We start from the raw sequence: 21,294 nt of genomic DNA on the forward strand, positions 1-21,294 counted from the left end.
GAGCGACGGCTGCCGCACGTAGGGCATTGTTATCCTGATAGCCGGGTAACCTGCGGACAGCGCCGATCTGCTACCTGTATGACACCAAGACACACCCTGGAAACACCTGAAGAGTCTCCTACCCCCATCACATCGAAAGCTGCGTGCACAGTTCTAGTTTTCGATATCATATTGTAGTACCTTATGGGAGCTGCACAGGCCATGTCTGGCTGAAAGGATAGATAATTATGCCTTTAGTCCGGCCACCAGCAGAACAATGACTGCAGCTCTGGATGTGACTGGAGTGTAAGGAAGGTTACAGTAGGGCAGTCACATACAGACAAGATGGCCAATCATCTCGCTTCACTTATCAATTCGGTTGTAAACTTGGAGCAGATGGACAACCTCTGGAGGATCAATAGCGTGCGGTCTGCGGTTTTATCTACAAGACGTCTCTTTTTGCTTCAGGAGCCGAGGATCAGAAGAATGGGAGCTCTTGAGGGGTCTGAAGAAGGTCTGCACCCGGAGTGTCCCCACCCTCTTCGACAGGACTGTCACCGTCCCCGCTCTCCTCATCAGGGCTGTCACTGTCCCCTTCATCAGCGGTGTCCCTGCTCTCCTCTTCAAAGTGGTTATTGTCCCCTTCATCAGGGGTTTCCCCGCTCTCCTCATCAGGGCGGTCATTGTCCCCTTCATCAGGGGTTTCCCCGCTCTCCTCATCAGGGCGGTCATTGTCCCCTTCATCAGCGGTGTCTCTGCTCTCCTCTTCAAAGTGGTTATTGTCCCCTTCATCAGGGGTTTCTCCATTCTCCTCATCAGGGCGGTCATTGTCCCCTTCATCAGGGGTTTCTCCATTCTCCCCATCAGGGTGGTCATTGTCCCCTTCATCAGGGGTTTCCCCGCTATCCTCTTCAAGGCTGTGATTGTACCCTTTATCAGGGGTTCCCCTGCTCTCATCATCAGGGCCGTCATTGTCCCCTCTGTCAGGGGTTTCCCCACGCACCTCTTCAGGGCTGTCACTGTCTCTTTCATCAGTGAAGTCCCTGCTATCCTCTTCAGGACGGTCATTGTCCCCTTCATCAGGGGTTTCCCTGCTCTCATCAGGGCGGTCATTGTCCCCTTCATCAGGGGTTTCCCTGCTCTCATCAGGGTGGTCATTGTCCCCTTCATCAGGGGTTTCCCCGCTCTCATCAGGGTGGTCATTGTCCTCTTCATCAGGGGTTTCCCCGTTCTCATCAGGGTGGTCATTGTCCCCTTCATCAGGGGTGTCCTCACCCTCATCGATACAACTGTCACCGTCGCCTCCGTCAGGGGTTTTCTCGCTCTCCTCTTCAGGGTTGTCATTGTCCCCTTCATCAGCGGTGTGCCCGCTATCCTCTTCAAGGCTGTCCTTGTACCCTTCATCAGGGGTCTCCCTGCTCTCATCATCAGGGCGGTCATTGTTCCCTATGTCAGGGGTGTCCCCGCTCTCCCCATCAGGGCGGTCATTGTCCCCTTCATCAGGGGTTTCCCCGCTCTCCTCTTCAGGGCTGTCATTGTCCCCTTCATCAGGGGTTTCCCCGCTCTCCCCATCAGGGCGGTCATTGTCCCCTTCATCAGGGGTTTCCCCGCTCTCCTCATCAGGGTGGTCATTGTCCCCTTCATCAGGGGTTTCCCCGCTATCCTCTTCATGTCTGTCATTGTACCCTTCATCAGGGGTTCCCCTGCTCTCATCATCAGGGCCGTCATTGTCCCCTCTGTCAGGGGTTTCCCCACGCACCTCATCAGGGTGGTCATTGTCCCCTTCATCAGCGGTGTCCTCACCCTCATCGACACAACTGTCACCGTCGCCTCCGTCAAGGGTTTCCTCGCTCTCCTCTTCAGGGTTGTCACTGTCCCCTTCATCAGCGGTGTGCCCACTATCCTCTTCAAGGCTGTCATTGTACCCTTCATCAGGGGTCTCCCTGCTCTCATCATCAGGGCGGTCATTGTTCCCTATGTCAGGGGTGTCCCCACGCTCCTCTTCAGGGCTGTCATTGTCCCCTTCATCAGGAGTTTCCCCGCTCTCCCCATCAGGGTGGTCATTGTCCCCTTCATCAGGGGTTTCCCCGCTATCCTCTTCATGTCTGTCATTGTACCCTTCATCAGGGTTTCCCCTGCTCTCATCATCAGGGCCGTCATTGTCCCCTCTGTCAGGGGTTTTCCCACGCACCTCTTCAGGGTTGTCACTGTCCCCTTCATCAGCGGTGTCCCCGCTATCCTCTTTAAGGCTGTCATTGTACCCTTCATCAGGGGTTTCCCCGCTCTCCCCATCAGGGTGGTCATTGCCCCCTTCATCAGGGGTTTCCCCGCTCTCCCCATCAGGGTGGTCATTGTCCCCTTCATCAAGGGTTTCCCCGCTCTCCTCATCAGGGTGGTCATTGTCCCCTTCATCAGGGGTTTCCCCGCTCTCCCCATCAGGGTGGTCATTGTCCCCTTCATCAGGGGTTTCCCCGCTCCATATGTTTTATACCCTTCAACATGGATGGAGAATCCGGGGTACAAAAGGGGAAACCGTGAGCCGCCGGCTGTGGTGAAGGAGGCTGCAGTAAGAGGCGCCGCTTATCCGGGGTTACAGGAGCCTTCTCACAGAAGATGACACGGAGGAACAATGTGTCTTACAGGACAATATATCCGGCTGCCAACGGACCGAGATAAGCCGGGGGATCGGGGGGGAGAATGGCAAAGGAGGGTCCGTGCGATAAATGTAAGGTTCTGCACACGGGCAGGAGAAACGGATGTCACCAATATACACTAAATGGGGTACTGCTAGGGAAAAGACCTGGGGTACTAGTGGGCTGTAGACTAAACTGGAGCAACCAATGCCAGTCAGCTGCTGCAAAAGCTAATACAGTCTTGGGGTGCAGTAAAAGAGGTGTAGGGGCGAGGGGCGAGAACATTATCCCCCCACTATATAAGGCACTTGTCAGGCCTCACATGGAATACTGCGTACAATTCTGGTCACCGGGGCTCAGGAAAGATGTTACAGTGCTGGAGGGGTTCAAAGAAGGGCAACTAAACTAATGCATGGAATGAAGGGACTGGAATACCCAGAGAGGCACCAAAACTGGGATTATTCACCCCGGAAAACAGACGGCTAAGGGGCGACCAAAAAACCATGTATAAATACATGAGGGGACGATACAAGGATCTCTGCCAGGATCTGTTTATACACAGGACTGCGACGGTAACAAGAGGGCATCCGCTACGGCTAGAGGAAAGCAGGTTTCATCACCAACATAAAGAGGGTTCTTTACTGTAAGAGCAGTGAGACTGTGGAACTCTCTGCCTGAGGACGTGGTGATGGCAGGATCCATAGAGGAGTTTAAGAGGGACTTGATGTCTTTCTGGAGAGAAGGATATTACAGGATATAAATCTTAGGTTAATTGTCAATCCTGGTATACAGGCAGGTAGGAACTATCAGAGGTTGGTCCAGGGATTAGTCTGATGGCCATTAGGGAGTCGGGAAGGAATTGTCCCCCAAAAGGGCTAATTGGCTCCTCCCTCTTGGGGTTTTTTAGCCTTCCTCTGGATCAACAACACAGGAGGCTAGACAGGCTGGACTGGATGGACATGGTCTTCATTCGGCCTCACATACTATGCTACAGATGGTTGCCGGAGGCCGTAAGCACCCGCCGCTCCCGGCTCCTCCCAGGACCGCCGCTCAGCGCTCGCCGCAGCCGGATCGCATTCTATCACTGCTGTAAATAGAATTGTGTTTCTCTGATGGAATTTGTCGCGTTACGAGAAAAACAAACTGATATTTTTTTACATTTTTCACGTCATTTCAGGAACTTTTTGGTAAATGGGATTCAGTAGGTTTTTAGACAATTGGCGGCCGCGATCGGAAGAGAATCCGGAGTGTGAAGGGAGGCGCTCACTGCGTGATGCGGATACTGAGCCCCAGCGTCTGCGGCCGTCCGTCCAGGGGGGCCGATGGAGCTGAAGGGGGCTTGTCGATCGGAACAGGATTGGGGGGAGCAAACGTTTACCTCTTGGAAAACCCCAATAGTCAGAGCCCCCCTAATATATGCGTCTAATTATAGATCAGCGTTACTAAGAGCCCCCCCACTCAGACAAATGACACTGATGCACCCCCAGCCCATCATCATACAATGAGCGCCCCCCACCGTCCGAGCCGAGTACTACTCATGCCCGTCGGCGCAGCGGACATCAAGGACACTGCGCTCCGACTGGGGCATGTAGTGCGCCCGCCTGTGATACCACATTACTGCCAACGGGGGCTGCAGCCGCCGGCCACAATATGAGGAACTGTCACATGACCTAATGCTACATACACGTATGGCGCCTTCCTTACCGGTGGACGGGCAGCGCTGTCAGTACGTCCATCCTCCACGGAGCTCAGCGTCTGCTGCGATCATCGGACTGGAAAGACAGAAACAAACAAATGCTTATAGAGGACAGAGAACCGCGCCGGACCCCACCGTGTCACATGCGGGGAGGGGCTGTCCGTGTGATGCAGAACCTCTTCACCACCCGCTGAGCCCGGATTCCAGACTGACACATTGTAACAAACCATCAGGACAGGAGGGAGATCTGTTTACAGAGGAATGTCTACACTGATACATTGTAGCAAACCCTCAGCTGGGAGAAATAGCTGGTCAGAACAGGTTTCAGCCTTGACATATAAAGAAGAATTCACTGACAGGAAGCAGAGGTCTTGAAAATAGTGAGGAAATAACAACACAAAAATGCGCAACTATGAAGTTCTTCCCAAATCCTTTGGAGCTAAACGTGCGACATTAAGAGGCGCCGCATCTTTGCCACCATTGGTCTGCGCAGACGCAGCTGTACGCCAGCTTCTGCCACGGCCCCGCCTCCTCCGCTAAACCTACGAGCTTCTGACCTCGGCCCTCGAAGAGTCTAAGAGAAAAAGTGCTATTTTTTTGCACAATGGCCGGACCAAAATTTGGTGACTTTTCACGCCTTAAAAGCGCCGGAACGCCATTGTTTCACCTCCAAAGTCTGCCGGAGAGCTGGGCGAACACTTAGATCCGGCACCTCTCATGCCGGGCTCTTTCTTCATCCACTCCTGTTTTTTAAGATCTCTGCTTGCTGTCAGGTGTCGGTCTTCACTGCAGCGTTGTTATTTCTTCATGAACCAGGAGGCTCAGGATGAGCACAGCTGTCAGTGCCCTCCACCGGAGAGGGGCGTGGCCTCGCTGTTATTCTGGCGCTCAGCACCGCTCGGAGGTTAAAGATCTCCGTTTTCATTTCCTATAATTGCACTTACCAGGTTTGATCAGACAAACAATGGCGGCTGCCAGCGAGACAGCAGGTGGCGAGGGCTGCGCGCAGGAGCTGACAATCTAAACATGAATAATTAATAGCGCTCAGACAGAACCCGCGGCGTCCGGAGAAACCTCTTACATTAATGGAAGTTCCCGGCGCTTCGCCCCGAACACTAATGAGACGCTCAGAAGCTTTTGTGGTTGCAAACGGAAAACTGGCATGTAAGCGAAGCGGCGCTGGCGGCAAAACACAGCGAGCAAAGACCAGCAGATGCAGCTCGCACACGGGGCGAGGGGCAAGAAATGGCGCAAGCGGGCTACACAGGGAGGTCGGATGGACGGCATGCGAGGGCCTTCTTTGTTCTTGAGAATTTGGCGCACGACCAGAACCTGACAAAACGCAATGAATTAGAGGACGAGCGGCGCTAATCCTTAAAGGGCCAGCTACTTGGAAACAAAGAGGTTCTGCAGCACCCTGACAGCCTCGGGCTGATTTATTATTAGTGTCCTAAAGGCTGACAAGCCGCCAAATCCATCCCAGACGCAGGTGCTGAATGACAGAATTGGCGCGTGTAGCACCGCCCCCGCGTGGCTCCGCCTACTGGCTGCATTACTTACATCATTTTTTTGCGCCATTAATAAATCCGGCACATTTTGCGACTGCATTTAGCGGGACAACATGGCGCTCGGTGCGAGAAAGCCTATTGGTGCAGTCCGAGGGCAAATTCTGTCACCTTTGGATCAGTTCATCGTTGTGTTCCACTTCCTCAGCATTTTCAAGATCTCTGCTTCCTGTCAGTGAATGTGAATATTCTTGTTTACTTCCTGGTCCTGCTCACAGCTGAGGGTTTGTTACAATGTCTCAGTGCAGACACTATTCCCTGCAGGCTGGGGGCGCTCTCTGATACATGGATGATGTAGATACCGGACAGAATGCGTCAACGTAACAGCGATGACAATTAGGCTGCCGCCATCTTTAGACTCGCCATGAGTGATGCATCGGGGTCACGTGGCGTTATAATGGCGGCTTCCTCGGTCCATCATGGCTTCTGTCTGACCTAATCATATAAATAACCCTACAGAACGGCGGCGGCGGCGGCAGCGCTACACGTGACGGACAAAGCAGATGTACCGGAGCGCCTGAGCAGCAGCGCCCGCCTCTCCGACCCCGCCCTACCTAATGGGGGCAGCAGGGCCGATCCCACCGACGGGGTCGGTCATAACTGGAGAGATCCGACTAGACTGGATCCTGAGGAAACGACGCCGATCGCCGCGGGACTTACTGATATTTACTGACACTTTGCCTCAGAGCTGCGCATCGCGGACCGAACAAAGCGCCGGCGTCGCAGCGGTATACTGTATTACGGACTAATGCCGCTACTATATGTTGTGCTACAGAGTGCGAATCCACATTAGATGGGAGATCCAGCGATCGGAGCGGCTTCCAGCGACGCCGGTCATCGGGGCTGGACTAGCCGGGGGCTCATCACCAACCGCGGGGGGGGGGGGATCATGTAACAGGGTGGAGAGTATACAGAGAATGGCGCGATCGGAGCGCCCCCAGACGAGTCGCGGCGAGTTGTGCCTGAGAATCTTGGGCACAGCTGGCATACGGCTGTCTGAACGCGCCTCATGTGCCCGGCGGCGTATTCCTTCCGCCATGCTGTTATATAAGATGCTTTGAGACCTGCGGCCCGGCGCGGCTCCAGAGAGACCTTGAATCTGCCTGCTGCTAATCGGTGCACAGCCGACTAATGACTAATGTAATGGGGGGGACAACAGAGAACAGCTCATTCCAAGCATTTTGCGGTTCCCCCGCCCCACCGGGCTCAGACAGCGCAGTGTTTACTGGCAAATGACTGCGGATACGAAACCCCTCGAGGCATTAAGATGATGCTGGACAATATAGCGCTGCTGAGACCGTGAGATGGGGGGGCTGTGGGCGGAGTCTGCAGTAAAGTGGGGGGGCTGTGGGGTTAGGGTTATAAGTGGGGGGCTCACTCTTAAGAGATTCTTGGGTGTAACTGGCACTGCCCCCTCTGACCCCGGAGTGCGGCATAAAGTCACGTGACAAGTTTCCCGCAGATCAGTTTCTGTGTGAATCCACATCAGATGGAAGATCCGGCGATCGGAGCGACTTCCAGCGAGGCCGGTCATCAGTGCCTGACTAGCCGGGGGCTCACTGCATGGATCCAGATTTCTGTTGCACAGTTGTGAGGGACTCGCTCCAACGGGTTAAGGTTGTTGTAGTGGCTGCCTGGAGAAATGCGCCAAAAATTGTGCCCAAGTACAAGGGGCTTACATAGAGGGGTGGCCTACATAAGCCACAGGCTCACGGCCGGTCCTGAAACTTAAAGGGGTTGTCCAGGGAGAAGAAATGCTTACCAAGGCCAGCAGCGCCCAGGTGTGACACCATGCCACATGGTATTGCCCATCCTAATGCCATTACCGGGGGCGGGCTCTGTGGTGTCTGCATTGTCCGTAGCAGTGAAGACGGCTGGCTTAATTATTTAAAGAAAAAAACAGACCCCTGAGCTGTCATAAGGGGCAAAAGAAGGGCCACCCCACATGACCGAGTGTGCGAAGGAGAGGCTCCAGTGCCAATACCTGAGGAAGCATTGCCCTTCCTTGGCGAAACCCCTTTAACCCCCTTTTGCCACCACTGCCATGCCCATCATCAACAGCCCATTGCTGTAGTGACAACTGAGTGTTACCATTCTGACATGTCTCACACCTGAGTTTGTAGAGAAGCTTTCCTTCTTTTCTCCATCCAGCACAGACTGCCATGATGACTGCTCCCAAAAACTGCAGCATTGCATCATTAGCTCCTCAATACTGCAGGCTATGCTGCAACACTAAGGAATTGACCACACACACTAAACCCCCAAAACAAGACTCCTAAATACAGACCAAAACCAGATCTCCAGATAAAGCCAGAGCCCCAAGGTAACAGTGGGCATCCGGGGTCTATGGCAGGCGGCACTGTGGAGAATGTCTATGAGTGACAGTTTATGTTTTTCTGATTCCCGTAGCAGATCGCGGCTGGCTCCACATCTTCACTCTTCTCCGTGTCACTCACAGATAATTGGTGGAAAGTTCCGGAGATTTATAGCCCTTTGGTTGGGACACAGAATCCAATTCTATAATTGTCCTTAAGTGACTGCGCCCTCCATCCCTGGCATCCGATGAGTCAGTAGTCCGTGCCCCGCAACACATTAAAGCAGAACTTCCTCACATCCATTTGGCAAATAATTCTGTATTGCTCAGAAGGGTAAATGGCGGCAATTTACAGGAAATGATTTAATTATGGACAAGAAAGTGCAACAATTGTACAACTCAGACCCGGACGTACACAAAACACTGCCATAATAGCAGCCGCGCCACCGCCAGCCTGAACCCGAGGACACGGATCACACAGGACCAGAGCCAAAGCTGCGGGCAGGACTCGACGCCGGAGCCTCAGAGGAAACTGTCACTAGTGATGAGACAAAACCACAGAATGATACAATGTATACCGTCTAATCACCGTGATACACCCTCCTGTACACAGGGGGCAGTATGATGGTACTTATATTCTTGTACATAGGGGGCAGTATTATAGTAGTTATATTCTTGTACATAGGGGGCAGTATGATGGTACTTATATTCCTGTACATGGGGGCAGTATTATAGTAGTTATATTCTTGTACATAGGGGGCAGTATTATAGTAGTTATATTATTGTACATAGGGGCAGTATTATAGTAGTTATATTCTTGTATATAGGGGCAGTATTATAGTAGTTATATTCTTGTACATAGGGGGCAGTATTATAGTAGTTATATTCTTGTACACAGGGGGCAGTATGATGGTACTTATATTCCTGTACATGGAGGCAGTATTATAGTAGTTATATTCTTGTACATAGGGGAGCAGTATTATAGTAGTTATATTCTTGTACATAGAGGGCAGTATTATAGTAGTTATATTCTTGTACATAGGGGAGCAGTATTATAGTAGTTATATTCTTGTACATAGGGGGCAGTATTATAGTAGGTATATTCTTGTACATAGGGGCAGTATTATAGTAGTTATATTCTTGTACATAGGGGGCAGTATTATAGTAGTTATATTCTTGTACATAGGGGCAGTATTATAGTAGTTATATTCTTGTACATAGGGGAGCAGTATTATAGTAGTTATATTCTTGTACATAGGGGACAGTATTATAGTAGTTATATCCTTGTACATAGGGGGCAGTATTATAGTAGTTATATTCTTGTACATAGGAGGCAGTATTATAGTAGTTATATTCTTGTACATAGGGGGCAGTATTATAGTAGTTATATTCTTGTACATAGTGGGCAGTATTATAGTAGTTATATTCTTGTACATAGGGGGCAGTATTATAGTAGTTATATTCTTGTACATAGGAGCAGTATTGTAGTAGTTATATTCTTGTACATAGGGAGCAGTATTATAGTAGTTATATTCTTGTACATAGGAGCAGTATTATAGTAGTTATATTCTTGTACATAGGAGGCAGTATTATAGTAGTTATATTCTTGTACATAGGGGGCAGTATTATAGTAGTTATATTCTTGTACATAGGGGGCAGTATTATAGTAGTTATATTCTTGTACATAGGGGGGGCAGTATTATGGTAGTTATATTCTTGTACATAGGGGGCAGTATTATAGTAGTTATATTCTTGTACATAGGGGGCAGTATTATAGTAGTTATATTCTTGTACATAGGGGCAGTATTATAGTAGTTATATTCTTGTACATAGGGGCAGTATTATAGTAGTTATATTCTTGTACATAGGGGGCAGTATTATAGTAGTTATATTCTTGTATATAGGGGGCAGTATTATAGTAGTTATATTCTTGTATATAGGGGACAGTATTATAGTAGTTATATTCTTGTATATAGGGGACAGTATTATAGTAGTTATATTCTTGTATATAGGGGGCAGTATTATAGTAGTTATATTCTTGTACACAGGGGGCAGTATGATGGTACTTATATTCCTGTACATGGAGGCAGTATTATAGTAGTTATATTCTTGTACATAGGGGGCAGTATTATAGTAGTTATATTCTTGTACATAGAGGAAAGTATTATAGTAGTTATATTCTTGTACATAGGGGGCAGTATTATAGTAGTTATATTCTTGTACATAGGAGGCAGTATTATAGTAGTTATATTCTTGTATATAGGGGACAGTATTATAGTAGTTATATTCTTGTATATAGGGGGCAGTATTATAGTAGTTATATTCTTGTACACAGGGGGCAGTATGATGGTACTTATATTCCTGTACATGGAGGCAGTATTATAGTAGTTATATTCTTGTACATAGGGGGCAGTATTATAGTAGTTATATTCTTGTACATAGAGGAAAGTATTATAGTAGTTATATTCTTGTACATAGGGGGCAGTATTATAGTAGTTATATTCTTGTACATAGGAGCAGTATTATAGTAGTTATATTCTTGTACATAGGAGCAGTATTATAGTAGTTATATTCTTGTACATAGGGGGCAGTATTATAGTAGTTATATTCTTGTACATAGGGGGCAGTATTATAGTAGTTATATTCTTGTACATAGGGGGCAGTATTATAGTAGTTATATTCTTGTACATAGGGGGCAGTATTATAATAGTTATATTCTTGTACATAGGGGGCAGTATTATAGTAGTTATATTCTTGTACATAGGGGGCAGTATTATAGTAGTTATATTCTTAAACATGGGGGGCAGTATTATAGTAGTTATATTCTTGTACATAGGGGGCAGTATTATAGTAGTTATATTCTTATACATAGGAGGCAGTATTATAGTAGCTATATTCTTGTACATAGGGGGCAGTATGATGGTACTTATATTCCTGTACATGGGGGCAGTATTATAGTAGTTATATTCTTGTACATAGGGGGCAGTATTATAGTAGTTATATTCTTGCACATAGGGAGCAGTATTATAGTAGTTATATTCTTGTACATAGGGGGCAGTATTATAGTAGTTATATTCTTGTACATAGGAGGCAGTATTATAGTAGTTATATTCTTGTACATAGTGGGCAGTATTATAGTAGTTATATTCTTGTACATAGGAGCAGTATTATAGTAGTTATATTCTTGTACATAGGGGGCAGTATTATAGTAGTTATATTCTTGTACATAGGAGCAGTATTATAGTAGTTATATTCTTGTGCATAGGGGGCAGTATTATAGTAGTTATATTCTTGTACATAGGAGGCAGTATTATAGTAGTTATATTCTTGTGCATAGGAGCAGTATTATAGTAGTTATATTCTTGTACATAGGGGGCAGTATTATAGTAGTTATATTCTTGTACATAGAGGGCAGTATTATAGTAGTTATATTCTTGTACATAGGGGGCAGTATTATAGTAGTTATATTCTTGTACATAGGGGCAGTATTATAGTAGTTATATTCTTGTACATAGGAGCAGTATTATAGTAGTTATACTCTTGTACATAGGGGGCAGTATTATAGTAGTTATATTCTTGTACATAGGGGGCAGTATTATAGTAGTTAAATTCTTGTACATAGGAGGCAGTATTATAGTAGTTATATTCTTGTACATAGGGGGCAGTATTATAGTAGTTGTATTCTTGTACATAGGGGGCAGTATTATAGTAGTTATATTCTTGTACATAGGGGGCAGTATTATAATAGTTATATTCTTGTACATAGGAGCAGTATTATAGTAGTTATATTCTTGTACATAGGGGGCAGTATTTATAGTAGTTATATTCTTGTCCATAGGAGAGGATAGACGTGTGCTAGTGAGCTCCCAGTAGGGAGGAGGCATGGCCTCTGACCCAGGAGGAAGTGAGTGCAGCTGGGCTGACGATCCTGGGAGAGACCAGAGCCTGGAGTGTGGCTTGCAGCATGGAGATCAAGAAAGTGCTAACCAGGAAATGGTGGCTGGTGAGATTACTGAATCATGTAAAGCATTTGGATTGAGTATGAAAGTGACTAAGAAAAGTTTATTTAAACTGGAAAGACAAATTTTGAAGTTAAGAGAAGAGATTAAGATAGAGACGGATGCAAAGACAAAGCTGATGAAGTGTGAGTGCCTGGATAATTGCACACGTGAGCTCGCTATATTAAAGGAGCGACTAGACAAAGAAGCAAATGTAATACCTAAAGTAGAAAACTGGGCAATGGAGAAAAAGAGGGAGGCCAGAGTGCAAAACATGAAGAGGGAGGCCAGAGTGCAAAACATGAAGATTAAAGAAGTCATTGAGAAAAAAGGTACTGATTATAATGTTGTGTATAGTATGGTGGAGCAGGGAACCCCTCTGAGATGTGTGGGTGCAGCGCCTGGAGGGTCACTGAGTATGGGAGCTGAGCTATCAGACTCTGAAAATGCTGCTAATACTGAGGAACAAAATGTGACAGCCAATAAGGGGTTAATTTCAAAGGACTCTGTTTGCAGTATTGATGAAATGAATGCAAGTAGTAATCTGGTGTATGCTTCAGGTACTGATATTGTAAATGAAACACCGTGCAGTGTAATGAGTGAAGAGACAACTGCATTGTCCGGAGTAGATATGGTGGAGATTAGTGAAGGTTCTCAGCCATCTGCAGAGGAGCGTATACAGCAATCTGCAGGACAGTCTCATACCACCGCAGGTGTGTCTGCAGGACAGTCTCATACCACCGCAGGTGTGTCTGCAGGACAGTGTGAGACCACCGCAGGTGTGTCTGCAGATCAATCAGGAGTCAGTAAGCCTGCTGATGAGGAAAGGTCAGGCACTCATCCCTCTGCTGACCGTCCACAATTCAACAGACTATACTCCAATGTCACAAATTCAGCTACCCCTCCACCACAGAGGAGAAACGCTGTCAGGATTAAGTACACGGGGCCAGAGGAGAACATTCCCTCCAGACTGTACATTGGGAAGAGTCTCCTAAAAGACTTTATGAAGTTTAAAGCCTCTGAGGTGTACGCTCTGATCCATATCCCCTCCAGCAGGATCTACGACATCAGCTTTAAGCTGCAATATGACTTGGATGCATTCTGGAGTATATATAATGACACAAGGGGACAGTCAATCTGGGAGTATCTCCAGGTGATCCAGCTGTCCAAGCCTCAGGTGGTGAGGGCCACCATATTGTTCCAGTCTGAGGTGGTGGCGCTGGCAGATCTGGAGCACTGGCTGAGTAGGCAATGTATGATCATGAACTATCCAGAAAAAATCTATGATGAGGAGGGAATCTGGAATGGTGGATATACTGTAAAGATCCAATTAGAGCGAGCCAATGGTGTGACCAGACATCTACCGCACTCCTTCTATCTAGGCTCAGAGAGAGGAATATGCTACTACCCTGGTCAGCCTCGTCTATGTCATAGGTGTGGGGGCAGACACCTCGCTTTCAACTGCTCTCGAGTCAAGTGTTCATTATGTGGAGAGTTTGGACATTCAAAAAGCGATTGTAGAGGACCCGTCATTTGTAACCTGTGTTTAGGAGCAGGTCATACATTCCGGGAGTGTCCACATGCAGAACACAATAAAGGAGGTGATGATATCGGCATAGAGCCCATGGAGGAAGGTAAAGAGGACGTCGCCGCAAGAGCAGATACAGCCCCAGAATCCAACAGTCCTAATACTAATGTAGTGCAAAGTACCAGTGACCCCGCTTTAGAGACTGATAACTCACCCGCTGCACTACAAGTACCAGCAGAGGGAGAGATGGATGGTCCTCCCACTACAGTACAAGTACCAGCCACCGAGAATGCATCTGATGGAAAAAGAAAAATCCTTGCTGTAAGAAGTGAAATATCCCCTGTTGTACTACAAGCACCAGCTATTAAAGATAAACCTCATGAAAAGAAGAAAATATCCAGTAAACCTGTTGCTAAATCACCTGAACAGAAGTCATGTAAGGCTGCAGAACCCTCCGACCGAGCCGCAAGGTCCAGACGCCCCTCTGTGGATGAAGAGGGGTTCCAGGCAGTTAAAAGAAAGAATAAAACTGCAGATCCTGCTAGAAAAGTCACCACAGCAAAGAAAACCCCGGATCAGTCGGTGCCGGCCATAACCTCCGGACAGTATGGAGTGCTGGGAGAAGAATCAGAGAAGTCGGAAAAAGAATGCATCTCTTTACATAACTCTGATGATGACCTTCAGGAAGAGGAACCTCAACCATCAGTGTCCACCAAAAGATGGGGCTCTGCAGGGGACAGCAGCGGACGGAGGAGGAAAAGCAAGAAAGACCAGTGACTTAAATGAGTTTGAGAGTCTGCTCTATAAATAAGAACAGTGTCAAGACTAAGAGCAGGAGGCAGGCGATCTACCAGCGGCTGTCAGAGAGATCTGATGTCTTCTGCTTACAGGAGACCTACCTGAGGAGTAACGCTGATGTGTATGCAGCCAGGAGGGACTGGAGACATGGAGCGTCTTCTTTTAGACTGTCCATTTAGTATACAGGTATGGCAGGCCGTGTCCCTGGCCCTGCAGTTACCCCAACTGAGAAGGCAGCCATATTGCCAAGTAGTGTATGGAGACTTCCTGCCTCAGCTTAGTGAATATAACAGAAGTGCTCTATATGTGATAAATGTGGTGACCGTGTACCATCTGTGGGGTGCAAGATGCTGCCTGGTCATCAATAAGGAAGTCACCTCCTGTAATAATGTCATGAAGAACATCATAGAAAATCTGAAAACAGTATATAAGAAAGACTTAAAAAACAATGTACATAGTATAAACTGGAGGAGGATCCGGGTACCAACGTCTGTGCGTTTGTTCTGAAGTTTATTTTGTTCTGTTTTGTTTTTCTGTTTTCGTTGTTGACTCTATGTTTTTACTGTAAATATATTGTAATAATTTTGTTGCAAGTTTTCAAATAAAAAGATCATTATAGTAGTTATATTCTTATACATAGGGGGCAGTATTATAGTAGTTATATTCTTGTACATAGGAGCGGTATTATAGTAGTTATATTATTGTACATAGGGGGCAGTGTTATAGTAGTTATATTCTTGTCCATAGGAGGCAGTATTATAGTAGTTATATTCTTGTACATAGGGAGCTGTATTATAGTAGTTATATTCTTGTACATAGGGAGCTGTATTATAGTAGTTATACTCTTGTACATAGGGGGCAGTATTATAGTAGTTATATTCTTGTACATAGGGGGCAGTATTATAGTAGTTATAGTCTTGTACATAGGGGGCAGTATTATAGTAGTTATATTCTTGTACATAGGAGGTAGTATTATAGTAGTTATATTCTTGTACATAGAGGGCAGTATTATAGTAGTTATATTCTTGTACATAGAGGGCAGTATTATAGTAGTTATATTCTTGTACATAGGGGGCAGTATTATAGTAGTTATATTCTTGTATATAGGGGACAGTATTATAGTAGTTATATTCTTGTACATAGGAGGGCAGTATTATAGTAGTTATATGCTTGTACATAGGGGGCAGTATTATAGTAGTTATATTCTTGTACATAGGAGGCAGTATTATAGTAGTTATATTCTTGTACATAGGAGGCAGTATTATAGTCGTTATATTCTTGTACATAGGGGGCAGTATTATAGTAGTTATATTCTTGTACATGGGAGGCAGTATTATAGTAGTTATTTTCTTGTACACAGGGGGCAGTATTATAGTAGTTATATTCTTGTACATAGGGGGCAGTATTATAGTAGTTATATCCTTGTACATAGGGGGCAGTATTATAGTAGTTATATTCTTGTACATAGGGGGCAGTATTATAGTAGTTATATTCTTGTACATACGGGGCAGTATTACAGTAGTTATATTCTTGTACATAGGGGGCAGTATTATAGTAGTTATATTCTTGTACATAGGAGGCAGTATTATAGTAGTTATATTATTGTATATAGGGAACAGTATTATAGTAGTTATAGTCTTGTACATAGGAGCAGTATTATAGTAGTTATATTCTTGTACAGAGGAGGCAGTATTATAGTAGTTATATTCTTGTACATAGAGGACAGTATTATAGTAGTTATATTCTTGTACATAGGGGGCAGTATTATAGTAGTTATATTCTTGTACATAGAGGGCAGTATTATAGTAGTTTTATTCTTGTACATAGGGGGCAGTATTATAATAGTTATATTCTTGTACATAGGGGGCAGTATTATAGTAGTTATATTCTTGTACATAGGATCATTATTATAGTAGTTATAGTCTTGCACATCGGAGGCAGTATTATAGTAGTTATATTCTTGTACATAGGGGCAGTATTATAGCAAATATATTCTTGTACATAGGGGGCAGTATTATAGTAGTTATATTCTTGTACATAGGGGACAGTATTATAGTAGTTATATTCTTGTACATAGGGAGCAGTATTATAGTAGTTATATTCTTCTACATAGGGGGCAGTATTATAGTAGTTATATTCTTGTACATAGGGGGCAGTATTATAGTAATTATATTCTTGTACATAGGAGCAGTATTATAGTAGGTATATTCTTGTACATAGGGGGTAGTATTATAGTAGTTATATTCTTGTACATAGGGGGCAGTATTATAGTAGTTATATTCTGGTACATAGGGAGCAGTATTATAGCAGTTATATTCTTGTACATAGGGGACAGTATTATAGTAGTTATATTCTTGTACATAGGAGGCAGTATTATAGTAGTTATATTCTTGTACATAGAGGGCAGTATTATAGTAGTTATATTTTTGTACATAGGGGGCAGTATTATAGTAGTTATATTCTTGTACATAGGGGGCAGTATTATAGTAGTTATATTCTTGTACATAGGGGGTAGTATTATAGTAGTTATATTCTTGTACATAGGGGGCAGTATTATAGTAGTTATATTCTGGTACATAGGGAGCAGTATTATAGCAGTTATATTCTTGTACATCGGGGACAGTATTATAGTAGTTATATTCTTGTACATAGGAGGCAGTATTATAGTAGTTATATTCTTGTACATAGAGGGCAGTATTATAGTAGTTATATTTTTGTACATAGGGGGCAGTATTATAGTAGTTATATTCTTGTACATAGGGGGCAGTATTATAGTACTTATATTGTTGTACATAGGGGGCAGTATTATAGTAGTTATATTCTTGTACATAGGGGACAGTATTATAGTAGTTATATTCTTGTACATAGGGGGTAGAATTATAGTAGTTATATTCTTGTACATAGGGGGCAGTATTATAGTAGTTATATTCTTGTACATAGGAGCAGTATTATAGTAGTTATATTCTTGTACATAGGGGGCAGTATTATAGCAGTTATATTCTTGTACAGAGGGGGCAGTATTATAGTAGCTATATTCTTGTACATAGGGGGCAGTATTATAGTAGTTATATTCTTGTACTTAGGTAGCAGTATTATAGTAGTTATATTCTTGTACATAGGAGGCAGTATTATAGTAGTTATATTCTCGTACATAGGGGGTGTGATAGACATGAATATTAGTCAGTATAAAATGTCTATTGATTTGTATAAACCAAATGTATTATGCTATTATAATGACTTATTAACTTAGTGGAGGTTAATGGCCACACAATCTCATCATGGTATTTGCTAGACAATGGCATGGTGAAAGATGTGTGGTGTAATGTTAGCTGAGTACATAAAGTTGCACAAGCAGCCTCTAAGAGTTAAAGGTCATAGTGTTATATGTATACTCGTCCAATACTGAGTATTTTCCTAGCCCTCTTCCACCCCCCCCCTACACTGAAGTTACTTAAACAATGAGTTGCCACGTACACAGACATTGCTTAAGGTTGCCTGCATGCTAAGAAGACAAAGTCCAAGCTACATCGGGCTTGAGGAAGGGTGGGCAGAGAGGCGGGAGATTCTATATGATCCGACAAATGAGAATCTTATATGTTACTGATGTAATCTGTCGCACGCCCATTAGAGGGCAGGTGTTTTGTGTTATAATAAAAAGGCTGAGGCTCTACACATTGTAGAGTTTCTCCCAGTTTAGACCGGCATTTGTGTCTGATCTGGTCGATGATGTGTGCACACTATACAATTTGGAAGCTACATAATACCCCGAAGCCTGCTGGAGGAAAATATGATCCAGCACAATTGGCGTCCCTCAGGGTGGGCCGAGTAGAGATTTTGATTTTTTTCATTCTGGAAAAATACAGAGATCGGCAGATAGCACGCAGAACTCAGGGGCCCGAAAATCTACAGAACACGGTAAGATTGCTTTATCTACCTGTGTCAAGCTGATTTCTAACTGCTAATCTGCCTGTTTCTGATTCAGAGTGATAAATCAATGGAAGGCAGGTAATATAGTTCTTTCTACTCGGAAAAAAACACCGTTTTAACCTGCCTAAGGGGTATTCTGTATGCTGGGTATGATATGTCTGAGACGGTTAAAAATTGTGTATACAAGACCAAGAGATAAATTCTGTGAGGGTTAATGTGTCAGAAGGGCGGACTTGGCTGTTTAAGTCTGAGGGAACACGCCAGAGAGAGACACTTACTCCCAGGTAACTAGTGTGAGGTTAGGAAAATTTATGATACGCATATTTACCTGTATGATTGAGCGTGTTATGTTCTCATATGTGAAAAGGTATATACGCGGGAATTATAGCCGTGGTGTGACGGCTGAAGCCTCCAGAAGCTCTTGGTCATTGAAAATAATCATCAGTCTTTGTGTGTTTCAGACGTTTAGTTTAAAGAATGTGTAGTGTTTATTATTGGGGGAGGGTTGCTGATAAGAGAGTGGACTGAAGTTAAGCCACTGAAAGCATTTCCCAATTAACCGTTCTATTCCCTTTGTCTTGTGTTTTGTAGAGTTAATGGGCATTGTGATATACGAGGGATATAAGAGGTGGAATTTAGTAAAGGAGTTTTACTGTGTCTAGAAAGTTCAAATAGGATAGAATAAGCAGGCAGAATAGAATGAGGGATCAGTACAGGATGTTTTGGAATATGCAAAGCATGTAGAAACGTTTTACAAAGAAAAGGATCAGGAAAAGTTGCAGAAAGAAATGTCAGGTTATGGACAGATAAGCAGAAATGAGTATGGTAAGATAGACTGTAGAAAGTTTTCAGAAGATGAGCAGGAAGCCCAGCAGAAAGAAAGGTGTTTTAGCTAGTTTTCTGCTAGGAGGTGGTATAATGTAGGAAAGAGATTCAAGAGGGGAACGCGTGTAGTGGGGGATGTGTATTGCTTATGAACAATGTAATGCCTTTGTGTTAACTACAGCCCCTCCCTGTAATGGCGGCCGCACTTGCAATGTTTAAAACCCCACATAGTGTGACTCTGCAGCAAATGTGGTGAGCCCTGCCCCCACCCTGAAGTTACTTCCCCCCATGTGCTCACTTTCAGGGTGTGTGATGTTACTTCCGGTCCCTCCCCATCCGGGACAGGACCTGGCCCCGCCCCTTCCTCCTCCAGCAGCCATTTTGCCTCACCTGGAAGTGCTGCCGCCCCTGGCCCCGCCCCTTCCTCCGGCAGCCATCTTGCCTCACCTGGGAGATTTGGAGCCCCGCCCCTTTCTGCATCTAGCGGCCATTTTGCTGCACTTGGGAGGCCTACATTCCCCAATGCCACTGTATCCAGTGCTAACATCATGATTGTCTGAAGTAAGGTTTTGTTTGACCGGACTTTGTTACACTCCAAGATGTGGCCAATTTGGATGTGTGATAAGTTCAGGGAAACAAACCTTTGTGAAGATGCAGCTTGGGACATAGTAGATGACTAAGCTGGTTTATAGTGTATGGAAGATTGGAGTTGATGCATGGGGGACAGAGGCCAGGAATTCATGACAGGGGACGCTCTCTCATGTTCCCAGGGGCTCTGTTTTCCACTGCCCGCTTCTCCAATGGATGTTCAGACAGATGATGTTACGGAAGGCTCCTACAGATGGAATAATTTCCCTATAGTCACCCACCAAACTTTTTCACGCAATTTGATGAAGTAATTTTACTTTTTATGTGAGAAAGAGGGACTGAATTGCCCAGAGTAGGATGTTAATTCATCCGTATTCTTTAGTTTTTTCCTTAAGTCTTTTGTATATTCTAGTGTCAGTCTACACTGAAGCTATAATTATATTCCGACAGGAGAGTGAAAGTTAAACGCTGGACATTCCCTAAAATACTATTACACTGGGTGACGTAAATTTTACTTGTGTTGCGCCCCCTTGTGTTAAAAAATGCTAACTGCGTCATTCAGACTTCGCTGCATACAATGTCACCTTGACCTACAAAGTGCTTGTTTTTGTGCCTCTTGGTTTCCTTTTTCAACTTGTACTAGTTTGAACGCAATTACTCTTTTTTCCATTGAGTATTCCAGTTCAAAAGGGGGAGGCATAGGTGATCTGGGTCATAGATGATCTAGGTGTTGTAGATCAGCTATTGGGTTAAAAATAAATAAATAAATAGATAAAAAGGAAATAAATGATTTTGTGCTACAAGATTCTGATCCATGTGAAATAGAACATCAGCACGATTATTTAGTACTAATACAGTAAGAAACTGCAGGTATGCAAACAGTTACCGGAACCTCTGTTGATAATGCATATGTTGAGCTTTTTGAAGATGGTACTAGGGTGAGGATTGATGACTCCACATCGGATATGCAGTGGTCACACAACAAGATGTCCTAGAAGCAGAAACTCTGCATCCGCATGTCTCAGCACAAGAAGCGGAACTGAAGGCCCTCACTGAGGCGAGTAGAGTGGCGAGAGGTAAGACGGCAATCCTTTACACTGACTCCTGGTATGCATTTGGCATAGCTCATGATTACGGCCCAATATGGAAGGCCAGACAGTTTTTTACCTTAGCAGGACAACCAATTGAGAATGGTGCAGCGGTGCAGAGTCTTATGGAGGCCCTACTTCTACCTGACAAAGCTGAGAGTTCGCACAGATTCCTACACTGGAGAAGCGAGAGATGACACCCTCGCCAACAGCACAGCAAAGGCAGCGGCCCTCAAGCCGTGGAAGAAAGAAGAAAGATACTGACAGCATGAGTCAGTGGTAAAAACTTTGGACATTGACAAAAACGTGGACTTTGATATGCTAAAGACTTTACAGTTACAAGCCAGCAAGGAAG

General features: G+C 45.0%; 1 protein-coding gene across 4 annotated transcripts in view; it reads right to left on the minus strand.

The window, feature by feature from the left end:
- Positions 1-21,294, minus strand: part of INSC (INSC spindle orientation adaptor protein) — a 203,979-nt gene that overhangs the window by 163,656 nt on the left and 19,029 nt on the right. For 3 of the 4 annotated variants that reach the window (XM_066583699.1, XM_066583700.1, XM_066583703.1), the window contains exon 2: positions 4,317-4,384. In XM_066583699.1, the coding sequence (XP_066439796.1) occupies positions 4,317-4,348 (32 nt within the window). In that variant the 5' untranslated portion in view covers positions 4,349-4,384. Of the gene's footprint in view, positions 1-4,316; positions 4,385-14,612; positions 14,682-21,294 lie in introns of those variants that run through there. The other variant, XM_066583702.1, reaches the window with a different exon arrangement.

Source organism: Eleutherodactylus coqui, chromosome 11, assembly GCF_035609145.1.
Source record: "Eleutherodactylus coqui strain aEleCoq1 chromosome 11, aEleCoq1.hap1, whole genome shotgun sequence".
Classification (NCBI taxonomy): Eukaryota; Metazoa; Chordata; class Amphibia; order Anura; family Eleutherodactylidae; genus Eleutherodactylus; species Eleutherodactylus coqui.